This window comes from Cryptomeria japonica, chromosome 5 (assembly GCF_030272615.1).
Source record: "Cryptomeria japonica chromosome 5, Sugi_1.0, whole genome shotgun sequence".
NCBI classification, from domain to species: Eukaryota; Viridiplantae; Streptophyta; class Pinopsida; order Cupressales; family Cupressaceae; genus Cryptomeria; species Cryptomeria japonica.
In genome coordinates, this window is record NC_081409.1 from 870215166 (window position 1) to 870227906 (window position 12741).

Genomic DNA, 12741 nt, shown 5'->3' on the forward strand with positions numbered 1-12741 from the left:
CTCCCCACAAAATGGCCCAAAAGTACCCCGTACCGGAAACACGTCCGGCCATCCCCTGCCATCCCCGTCCCCAAAACTCTGTGGAACATAGCTCTCGAACTGATTGGCTTAAGTCTTCTTCTCCTAAGGGATGGATCGAATCTTCTTCCCCTTAAAGGTAGATCTAGTAGAGAGATGTCAGACACCAGCTCCTACGAAAGTAACAGAGATACAATTCTATAAATTTCGAGTTAGCTCCATGTCAATTGTAATATTTTCTGCGCTGGTTACATTAAATAATATTATTTTTACAAGCGTGGTGAATTCTTTATGGGCTTTGCAAATTTCATTTTTGTAATATAAGACTTTTCCAGAAAAAAAGGCACTCGGATGAACCAACGTCAAATTAGATAGTTGAAACAAAACAATTCCATGATCTATCATCTAGGAGTCTTCAGATAAACTACTACCATCAGAATAGTGTCGCTTATTTGTGTTACAGTCTGTTTAAAACTTCAAAATTATGTCCAACTTAAGTTTTGATGCACACCACACTACAGACTGGAGAACAAATAGTGGTAACCATTGAACAATGCATATACAGATTTCACCAACATTAGAAGGGTGATCCCTGATAACACCCAAAAGTAGCTCAACAAAATGTGAAGCTCAAGCCGATCGAGTTCACTAGACAGCCAGAAGCTGCATCTATTTAGAGTAGATGTTGAGGAAGATACTTTAAGACATTGAAATATGCACAAAGCCATTTAGACAATGAAAAGCTAGACTGGTTAGATTTATGAGAAAACTTTTCCAACTTGACCAATGACAACAAACCATTTGACAGAGATGCTAACATTCTTGAAGCTTTGTTTGATCAAGCTGCTAAATATTGAAAAAAAGTTGAAGCACATTCTCTAAGATATCGTGATGACTGATCAAATATTACAGGATATTTTGTAGCGTGGAAGTGTCTCTATTACCATACTGGAAACTGTCAAAATATCACGCAATATTCTACCCATCCAAAAAAACTAATGTTTCATATAACTCAACCAAATTAGAGCCACATATTGTCATTTTATAGAAAAGTATACTGAAAATTATTAAAGCCTTCTTTGAAACTCTTAAACATGTTGCTAATGACCAGTATAAGTAGTTTCCCACAGGTCCTTTTCAATAAGGGAAAGAATTGCAAGAAATTTATGAGCCTATATTTATTTGTTAAGATTGTAGCAAAATAGTTCATAAGATGTATGGTTTGAAAATATAAAAAGCAAAAATATACACCCTTTGTATAACATAAGGTTGAAGACCCTCATCAAAAAACAAAGATTAAGATTGGTTGTGAAGGGGTCGTTGCCTAAATATATATGTTGGTCACTTAACTGCCTAAATATACAAATCACAGTTATATACTAATATCCCCTTCTGCAGATGCCAACATGCTAAGTTCAATCAAAATCCTTGAAAAGAGTTACACATTTTGTAATTTTCTTAATTGTGAGATCAATATCATCAATATTAGCAAACAAAATATGGATTCCACCTTAACAATAAACGAAGATCAGTGATCAAACCAAAGGATATTTTAGAACAATAGATCAAAAAATCAGTTTCCCACGATGGGAAAAGAAATGAATTAACAGATACAAATGATGGCATATAAAATAAAAGCCACGGACTACAGAACACTCGGCAATGGGATTGAGAAGGGTTCTTGACAATATGCCAATAGTAAGACATACGACTCAAATCATTCATCATAACCTACATTCTTCTCTTCACTCTAACATCAACCTAGATGCTAGTAATTTTAAAGCTGGAGCCTCTTAATTCTTACCAAATGTCAACCGGCTTATATTCTTAATTCTTACCAAATGTCAGCCGGCTTATATCAATAAAATAATTCCACAAAATAGCCAGGTATTTTGCACTTAAAACAAGTTATGGAATATTGCCTGCACTGGACAAAGATCTGAATTTGAGATTGGTTGCTTATGTGCTACAACAACCAGCTTTTTTGGTAGCTGTTACATCATCCTTGACATTTATAGACTGCCCTTGTGATGGGACAGCTGCACTATCTTCTGAAGCATCCAGAGCTTTCTTACTCACAACCCTGTAGATTTGAGTAAGTACCTGTTTGAAGGCATTTTCCACATTTGTCGATTCCAGAGCAGATGTTTCTATGAAGTAAAGACCTTCTCGTTCAGCAAATGTCTGGGCATCTTCAGTGGAAAGCGCCCTCAAATGGCGTAAGTCAGACTTGTTACCCACCAACATCACCACAATATTGTGTTCAGTGTGATCACGAAGTTCTTTGAGCCACCTCTCTACATTTTCAAAGGTAACATGTCGGGTAATATCATAAACCAGTAATGCACCAACAGCTCCACGATAATATGCACTAGTAATTGCCCTGTACCTGCTCTCAGAAAGAAGCGTATTTATTAATGAGGTGATTGAAAGTACCCTAATTTGATACAGAGCTCAATTTCAATAATGAGGAGTTTTAAAAAATGTTAATGAAATCAAACATTGCCAATCCCTGATGATGCTTTCTATTTAGAAACAAGAGAAAAAATAACTGGATCTGGCAGGTGAAGATTGTTTTAGACAGTGACATAGCTCCTCTACATAGAAGAACACCTCTGTAATAAAAAGATATCAGCAAAAGGATGAAATTGTACCCTCTAAGGCTCTAACTGAATGTTCAGTTAAGCTAGATTACAGTTTAACACAGTTCAACTACATGCAACCGTTCAGCTTATAAAGATAAATAAATATTCATACACAATATCAGACAATGTATAGAATTTATAACAAAGTTTTAACTTTGGTGAAGCTTACCCTGTTAGACCAATATCATAGAATTCAAGAACAAAAGTTGCATTTTAGTGAAACGTATCTGGGTTTAAGCATCAAGATAAATTGGACCACAGAAGAAACTTTGACTCCGCACTCTCTAACCTTGCCCCAATAGTTATTATGTTAGTTTATATGAGAAACCAAGCATAACCATGGACTTCATCATCCATGAACCAAAACATTGTAGGAGTAATTTCAATTTCCTTAAAAGTTATCAAGTCATACAAAAGGTGGATATGAGAAGATCTCATGTGACATAGGACCAAAAAAAATTCTGCCAAAAAAATATAATTAGAATAAAAGGATGTATAGACTAATTTACAAACATGATAGATATCTCAGAGCAAATATTAGAAGCCTTTCTATCATATGTATCTATATGCAGGGATGACAGGTGGTATGATGTATGTTTATGTAACTAGTAGATTAGGGCAGTAAAAACCTTTCTATGACCAGACAATGTATGCATTCAACAGAGCTGAAAGAAGCATGACGTATTGTCCCTATTTCCCAATTATTTTATTATACCCATCAGTTACCAAGTTCGAAAATTATGTTCGTTTGCAAGGTCCAAAAAGAAAATCAGAAATCCAGAAACCTCAGAAAGATTCCAAACAATCCAATTCGAATTTTGTGTGTGTGTGTGTGTGTGTGAGAGAGAGAGAGAGCGTGTGTGCGTTTGTGTGTGCATGTGTGGGTGGGTGGGTGGGTGTGTGCACATGTGTGCGTAACAATGACATGTTCCATGAAAGAAAGTTAATTCTATCATAATATCAAAACCTGTAGATTGTTTTTTTTGGACCTTGTAGCTTGTCTGAATGGATCTTTTTTATATCATGAGCTAGAAACTATAATATGTCCCCTTATAAGATTTAAATTTCCCAAATACTATAAAAATCAACCTTTCTAAGAAGATCCCAGAGATTTTAATGGAATAAACCATAATAATTTTGAAATTCAGAAAATCACAAATATCAAGAAACTTAACCCTCAAATACTTGATCTAATGGTTAGTTGTGAGATTTCACTTTCCAAAAATAGGTTCAAAACCCACAACATGTAATATAGAAAATAATTCCTGTAAATTTAGCTAATCATATGAATGGCAAGGCATTCAGCGATCAGATCAGAACAGAGATGGCTTCCATAGAAAAAAAAGTGTATTCCACTGCAAACTTGCAAGTGCAAATGCAAAGTTCAGGACAAAAACAAACATCCAGATGGCTTCATAATCCAAATACCCCACATCCACAGCTTCAAGGCCCTGAAAAGCACAGTTTGGAAATCACCAAAGAATAAAACTCATAAATTAATGAAAATTTTAAATATATGCAACATTGAGCATGGAAAAGTGGTATCGGTTGCCTCAAAACAAATTTTTATCGTTCACATCAAACTTGGGAATCACGTAGAGAAACAAGCAGCATTTTTCAAAAAAAATATTATGCATGGCATGGCAGTCAAACTCAGGAATCCACCAATCAAACAAGCAATATTTTTAACATGTAAACAAAATAATGATGATTTATGGAAAATAGCGTGGCAAGTTTACCAGTTATTAAATGTAGTTAAAAAGTGTTTAACATTGGTCTTTGAATCTTTGATGGCATTGAAAATTGAAATGTTTACAGACATTTTTGTCATAGTTTTATTATTTTCCTATTTAATATATACATGTTTATTTTGATTTCTATGCAGTGTATATGACTTTTTTTTTGCTATTTTTATGAATATTATTATCATTATAGTTTTTAATTCACCAGGATTTTCTTGTTTTAAACCATGTACTGGAAAAACACTTGCAATTTTGTCATACGATGTTGTTGTGTGTCAACAAAATGCTACTATGGTAGCCACCAAACAATTCCTTCATAAATAGTAGCTGCTCCTATTTTGGAAGAATGTTCCATATTTTGCATTCTTGTGACGCTTAAGTATTGAATGGCGTAGCCTCCTTCATGGAGCCCCTCTACTGAAGTGAAGTGTTTCAAGCTGGATGCACTAGCTCAATGTCATATGGATCCCCATGCTGTGTTACTCAAAGTAAATGACAATATATTGTAGAGTGGCAGAAAGAAATTATAAAATAACATAGTTGATCTATTTTGGGAGAATCGCATGATATGAAACATTCCAATCCAACTTGACATTAGTACTATACAGAAGGCTTTTGTAAGAGATTAGAATTGAAACCTGTCCATGATTTCTAAATCCAACAGATACAGTCCAAGATAAAACAGTGTTGGTTTAGTTAAATATGTTTGGTTCAATGCATTGCACTGATGGAAGATCTAGTGTAATCTATGTTTTGCTGAGCTTAAAAAACATATTTCACAAAATAATTTACACAAAAGAACGTCAAAAGCAACATGCAAATCAAAAATTACAAATAAAGTTACCAGCAGCCAGTGTTAAAGCCAGTGTTAAATCCTTTCCTATGGCCTCTAGGAGCCCATCCCAAGATAATTAACAAAAAAAAAAACCTACAAATAAAGGTAAGGACACAGTCCCCATATGGGGGGCTATCACTCTCTTGCGCAAGTAGTCCCATAAAATGGATAAATTAAGCATCCTTCTCTCAAAATTCATAGCGGCCGTATTTTTAAGCAGAAGCTAGAGAGAGAGGCCTAAAAGTTTTGAGAACATGATAGAAATTTCCCCGAACAAAAGGTTGTATAGTGGAAATTTTCAAGAAAATTGCAATAGACAAGTTTGATTGCATAATTATGAGAATCTGTAGGAAAAGAGAGATATTTCATGTCGTATGGGACCATGTTTAAAGTCACTCAATACTTCCCCCTCCATTGTCTAGAATCTGCATACACATAACTACATATTGGATACCGGAAAAGAATACGATACTCTTGGTTATGGCATAGGTACTGTATTAAAATGTATTCATTTACAAGACATAATATAACAAAATATACAACTTAAAATTATGTTGGAAGGAATAAGTGTTGAAGATTTATAGCTGCGATAGAGATCTAAGATAATATCTAACTCCTCCTCTCCACCGTGGAGTCTCTTCACTTTCCTGTCGGTGACTCTTCCTCTCCACAATGGAGTCTTCACTTCTCTGCCAGTGACTCTTCATGTCTACGTGGCTCTTCATGTCTACGTGGCTGACGGTGTACTTGTGGCTGTCGGTGACTCTTCATGTCCATTTGGCTGTCGGTGAAGATGTAACTGTTGGTGTCTTTTCTTCTTCCTTCGTGGTGTCTCTTCACTTGCAATTCCGATTCTTTATATTCATTGCTCTTCTTCTTCGGCAGATGTATAGATATATATTGCTGGCTTCTCTCGTTTGTCTGTAGCAAGTTGAGAATATTGTGTATGTAGTCTGTCAGAGCAGATATATTATATGTTTTCTGTGTTCTGAATTTTCAGACTTATGAAGGTTTATAGAATGTATAAGAGATGTATCATTTGACTTCATTGTCAAGATTGATTTGTGGAGAATCAAACTTATCTCATTGTGATTGATAGTAATCTGAAACTATCAACAGTTGTATTCATTTTCAGAGATATAATAAAGTTAATTTTTGAGTGGGCTGGGTTTTTCACCCTCAAGTGGAGGGTTTTCCCAGGATAATTCTGTGTATCTTGTTTCAGATTTCTGTGTTGCTAAAACATTAAAAATAAGAACTACTTCTAAAACAAAGTAAGATGGTAAATGCTCCTCCCTTGAGGCTTTTGCCACCAGAAGCCTCTATGAACAAGGTTTCAAGTCCCTCCCTTATGGTCAATGTTCTTCATAGATCAATGAGGTCTTTGTCAATCTGCCCTTTGATCCACTCAGGAAAGATAACCACAATGTTAGGGTTTTCAAAGACGTGCTTGTGCCTACAACAACCTGAGTAGAGCTTCTTCAACAGCTTCAATTGGCAATTTAAATCCATTAGCTACCTATGTCGGCTCCTCTAGGATGAAGCTGTAGTTGCAGAATCACTACACAACTATAATCTCTATAGATGGCAAGCAGTACCCCTTAGAATAGTAGGGACATAGAATTTTAGGGGCCCTCCCACCGCTCTTTGAGTAAGCTCTTTCAAAGAGAGCTCTCGATATTCCTCCCCCCTCCCCCCCCCCCACCCGGCACTCCAATTTGAATCCTCCGCCCAATTTGGCTGGGGGTAGGGGGCAGGTAGATTAGTTGTACAAGAAAAACATTGAAGATCTCAACATCTCAAAATGAGATCTTTTAAGGAAAAGATTTATTTATAAATGAAATTTTTTAATTTACTCATGAGCTCATTGTGCTTAACATGCCAAAGAGGATCATTCCAATTCTCCTACTATTGGTCTTGGCATAAAAGCACTGGAAGATGATGCTGCACATGTACATCATAATTTGATCTGTCAATTCCATAATTTCCCACCTAGCTTGGTGGAGCTGAAGAAGTGGATCAAAGAGAACTAGCAACCCATCCTTGATGGAGAGATTCGTGTTGGCCCCTACGCCAAAGGATTTTATTACGTGATATGTGAATACCCTGAGAACAAGGAATTGCTACTAAAGAAGGGCCCTTGGGTTTGGGACAAGTCTTTCTTGAGCATAAAACCATGGTTTCCTGAATTTGACACCTTCACTGAAATTTCTAAAGCAACCTCCAATTTGGGTGCACTTACCCAGCCTACCACTACATTTCTAGGGATCTTCCTGTTTGGCCTCAATCAGCAACTCTATTGGGAAATTCATTACCGTTTCAACTTCTAAACCCAATTAATCATTCACTTTTGCCTGAATGCTAATAGAAATGGATCTTGCAAAATCTTTACCAGGAGAAATTGGAATTAAACACAAAAATGAGATATGGAAACAACCGTTTAATTATGAAGGAATAGCATTCAGATGTAAACATTGCTATAGCACAGAGCACAAGGCAAACAAGTGTACCAAAAACTCATCAGTTCTGTGGAAATCAGAATTTCAAAATGCCTTAGGGCACTCACCATCATAAGACAGTTTGAGTTTGTCGACATAATTAAGCACCTCTATTTACAGGGAATGCATATTATTTCATTTGTTGTTTATGATTTACTCAAAGGGACATGGCTCCTTTAGCCACAATTTACTGATAAAAAAATAAATTAAGTTCTATATCCTTAAATGTATAAATTCCTCAATATACTTATATACGGATATATTAAAATTGCCATATCTAGCCACCTGTATCAGGGGATCTTGAAAATTTGCCATTTCCATATTCAATAGCAACTCGGTCACAAATGACTAAGAAATTTTCTTAACAGCACCTGTTAAGGAAATGGTCCCATGACGAAGGGGGTTAATTTATTTTCTTACTAGTTGTTGTTGGGAATATTTCAGAGCCATTTGCTGTGAGATAGTCCTGAAAGAAGAAATATCCCACTCTCCACTATATTTTTTCAGGATTATGCATTTAAAGTTATCACAGCAAATTTATTGGAAAACCACAGTGACCACACAGAGTCTGCAACTTAGAGAAAAACCTAAAACTTGGAACAGGTACTTTAAACTTCTAGCTCGACTCTCCCATGCCCAATAGGTCGCTTTCTGGATATATTAAAAATATTTCAGTTATCTGGTTGACTGTTTCATGAGAGCTCCAGGCCAACATAGATACGAGTTGTAGTCCTGTTCCATCAGTTCATGTCTCAAAAAATACGGTCAGCCCACTTCATCGGATGATCGCATACAAGTCCAATCAATTCGATCGAAAATATGACAACCCTGCAAATGGCTAGATGAAATAAATGTAAGAGATCCCATGTCTACAATGTATCGAGCCCAAAAAGGACTGGTTTCTTGATTCTGAACTAGTGAGATCCAGGCTTAAAGGCTAACGCACACTCACTACGATGCCACAGCCCAACCCTGTAGTTAAGAAATTCTCCAGCAAGGGCAACCCCAGTGACCAAGTATTAAGCTTACTAGCAGAGGGAATCACCCAAGCCTTGCAACTTATTAAGTTGTAGAGCAAACTTGCAACAATATACCGTGTCAACAGAACAGATCTACAATCCAGATTACAAGCTATTAAGCTTCTCCTTTATACGTATAGCATAGAAAAGCACAGCCCATTAACAGTGTTCACATGACTATGGGAAATCACATCACAAGTTAACAAAAGGATCCCCTTTGGTGGAAGACGCTCACACCCTAATTAGAGATTCTTACGCCAAATAAGACTATTACTTCTCCCTTCCCCAAAACCAACATAATGAAATTGTTTTCAAGAAATCTAAATAAAGGAATTCTAAAGCAAAAACCAAAGACCATGTTTAGCAGCATGGATCTGCAGCACAAATGATATAAACACCAGTCTCGCTCTCACACGCAGGACAAAATTAAATATATATATGAAAAACTGTAAATACCTTTCTTGACCAGCAGTGTCCCATATCTGAGCCTTGATCATCTTTCCATCAACACTGATGCTCCTTGTTGCAAACTCCACACCGATGGTAGACTTCGACTCCAGGCTAAATTCATTTCTAGTAAATCTGGACAGAAGATTGGACTTCCCCACCCCAGAATCTCCGATCAGAACCACCTTGAACAAATAATCATAGTCATCATCTGCCTTATAGGCCATCTTCCGAACACAGAAATATCTTCGGTATCAAAAGCCCAAGACCTAGATATCTCACCCGACAAATATATCACTAGTCCAATGGAGAAAAAATTGTGATCAAATAATTACAAACACACACAATAGCCGGTTTCAATAAATATGAGATTAAAGCTATTGCAGAAAACCCAACAGCTTATTCAATAGATAGATGCAGAAATAGTAGATCAGCGAACCTCGGCCTGGTTGGAAGGATACAAGGTGAAGATATCCAGAAGATGTGATACGCTGATCTAGGAGATGGGTGCTGGATCCTCAGATATGAGAAGGTTCCTTGGGGTATTGGGAACCTCAAAAGCCTGGCCTATGCTCCCTTCCTGTGATTTGCATTAAGAGGTGGGAAATTTTTTATCAGATCCTGTTAGGATGATAATGATTTATGACGTGAAACTTTTTAAAAGAGCAGTGGCAGACAAAGAAGTGTTAGATGAGCGCCAACCAACCAGGGAACTGGGTATGAGCTGGAGGTGAGGGTGTTGACAACTGGGCAGCTTGGATTAAATGATTAGGAATTTGGATTTGATGGGTTTGTTATATGAGGATCCGTAGGTTTTATAACGGAAAGTGTACCAGAGATCTTTTGGGGATTTGATTGTATGTAGAGGAAGTTGGAAAAGGCGAGGGAAGAACCAATGTTTTTTTGATCCAAAAACATAAAAAAATTAATAATAATAATAAAATAACTCGGAAAAATATAAGCGTCGGACATTTGTGCGGACAAGGTGAGTTCTGCGTGGTGAAAGGAAGAAAGTAATCGTATTTGAATTGCTCACGTTAAGGCTGCAACGTTTTTTCTTTGTTGCCGATCTGATATGGGTCTTGGGAGGTTCCATAGCATATGATATTTTAAAATATAGATTTTCGAAATAACTTTAAATAATGATATTAATTCTTTTAAATGTTTAATACAGAGTTCATTTCAAAAACTTGTATGCTAAGTTATGAACTACGAAAACCTTTATTTATTTAATAATAATAAAGTTAAGTTTTGTTTGTTGGAATGAAAAACTATCATTCAAAGTGAGGTAAGTTGTTTCAAATGTGAATGTGATGTTAGGTAGTCATTGATTACTATGGTCAAAGTTGGGTACAAAGAATTTGAGTTTTGATCATTTTAAGAAAAAAGTGTGTATTATTTTCATTTTTATGTTTTATGTTATTATATGTAGATTTTTAGTATTTATTATATAATGTTTGTGATGTATCATATCATTGATGATTTCTATTAAGTGAGCACTGAAAATTAATCAATTTATATGAGGAGCTTCAATAACATAGGATTGGTTTTGCATGTAGTTCTTCAATCTTATATGTGTCATCTTTTGTGTTTGGAAGTTTGATTGTGCCATATTTTCTATTTTTTTTGTCCTTTTTAGGGGATTTCATGGTTGATCCACAAAATCCTTCTAAAGTTTGTTTAGAATAAGCTATGCTTGATGGTTTGTGTCAATCATTCCATGCATAAAGTTAGTACAACAAACATTCTTGCAAACCTTACTCAAAGACAACAATTTTCTTTGGAAAAAGAAAAATCTAATTATTTTAAAATCAATGGATGTCTTCCTAAAGTTTTTTTAATGTAGATTTTATGGTTGAAGATTTAGTTTTTCTTCAAATACATATTTTCATTTCTAAGTTCATGGACGTTAGATTAAATTTGCAAATTCTAGAGGATTGGACATGTAGAGCTTGGTTGGTCGAAGGATACGTGGAGATTACCTTGGTGGACAATGGGTATTTTTTTTATTTTCTTTAATAATATTGTTGATTTGTGTTTGAAATTTTAGGGGCGGTTCTTATTTCTTTAAGCATGTTAGACTTTTCATGAAACCCTAACATCTAGATTTGATCCTTTAGAGTGGGAAAAGTGAACTATTGCAAAAGGTCAAACATCTCAAGGATTCACTATCTCCTCTCCAATCGGAGCAACTTCGAAGTCCTTGAATCTCTATGTTAACTCACTATAATTAAATGAAAGCACAAAACTAATTACTAATCATGAATCAAATTGTTTTAGCTACAGAACCTGAAAGCACTGGTCATAGAGATTGTCTAGTAAGCTCTGTGAGCTCTTTGTCCAGGATGTACGCAAGGGTCATAGACGAAAACGCAATGTGTTGGCATCTTATACGAATAGGGCATGGAAGTTGAACTACAAAATAATTGGGTAACCAGATACCAGAGTTGCAATTTTTTTATGTGATTAAATGATAACAAAAAGCTAGACTAAATGTAAACAAAGAGAAAAATAATAAGGGAAGAAAGGAAGAAATTCATTAAGGGTCCAAGGTTGTAGCCTCCTAGGCATAGAGCAAGCAAAGGTCACCAGAGGATCTCTGTGACATGTTCTTTTGGATTTGGTGGTTAATATAGTTTTAATATTATATGTGCTTCTTCTATCCAATAATTTTCGTTCATAAATTTGGATAGTTTGTTGTTTGTATCTTCTTGGCTCACCAAAGTGCCAGTTTAGTGAGGTAGTGAAGGAAGGTTTTCTCCTTGAGGTTTCATCGCTTTGAGGGTAGCAAATCTTCTCGTCTACATCTACAATATCTTCTTTACTATCAACTACACTTTCAAATATCTTTATGTCCTCCAAAGGACTCACATCTATTGATGCACTTTTATCTTTCTCACCCTCAACCTCTACAAAATCACTTTTTTTTCTCTTCCTTCATGCCATCATTAAGGCATGTTGTTGTAATATTTTATTTTTCCTCTTCTCTTACATACACAACTTCAATTACAAATGAATGTTAGAAAAATAAAGGGACTCCTTCATACCACATTTTCCTCTTCTCTTCTCTTTTCTATTGTTGCTCTTGTTTCCCTTAAACTTTTTAACATACTCCTCATTTTAGCCTTGTACATTATTTCTCTCTTAACAAGGACCAAAATTCCTAAAGGATAGCTCATGGCCAACCCCAAACTCTACCTCTTTTTCATCTTCTCATACAATTTCCAACCTACAACAAAAATCGCATTCTATCCTCTACCCAACAAAGTTTTCTAGAAGACACCTCCCACTTTCTCTACCCAATCTCTCTTATTGGAGGAACTATGTGCACCTTCTACCCAAATTTAATCTATATTGGTATCGAAGATGCTATCATAGACATTTCATCCTATCCAAGGTCTTGGTGTAGATTGCCTCACAATCAACGATTTATCTACACACTCAAGATCTTTAGCTTTGATATCATTTGGTATAGGGGACTCCCTAACACACCCAAAACACATGCTCTTTACACTATATGAGGGGTACTCCACCCAA

The 12741-nt window shown here is 35.8% G+C and overlaps 1 protein-coding gene across 2 annotated transcripts; it reads right to left on the reverse strand.

Moving 5' to 3' along the window:
• Nucleotides 1-1581: 1581 nt before the first annotated feature.
• LOC131037867 (ras-related protein RIC2) lies at nucleotides 1582-10063 on the reverse strand. Of its 2 annotated transcripts, none has more exons than XM_057970103.2 (3): nucleotides 9644-10063; nucleotides 9214-9473; nucleotides 1582-2407 (listed from the first exon to the last, which is right to left on the reverse strand). In XM_057970103.2, exons 2-3 carry the CDS (start codon nucleotides 9429-9431, stop codon nucleotides 1978-1980), a joined length of 648 nt encoding a protein of 215 aa, XP_057826086.1. In that variant the 5' UTR covers nucleotides 9432-9473; nucleotides 9644-10063; the 3' UTR covers nucleotides 1582-1977. The 2 variants fall into 2 exon arrangements, with proteins under 2 accessions (XP_057826086.1, XP_057826085.1); XM_057970102.2 differs by having other exon boundaries at nucleotides 9214-9501.
• Between the last annotated feature and the right edge of the window lie 2678 nt (nucleotides 10064-12741).

What these genes read in the sequence shown, in the direction of transcription:
- LOC131037867 (XM_057970103.2), bottom strand. Translation starts at nt 9,431, where the DNA reads ATGGCCTATAAGGCAGATGATGACTATGATTATTTGTTCAAGGTGGTT. An exon ending in GACACTGCTGGTCAAGAAAG is followed by an intron (nt 2,408 to 9,213) that starts GTATTTACAGTT and finishes TTCTGAGAGCAG; the next exon opens with GTACAGGGCAATTACTAGTG.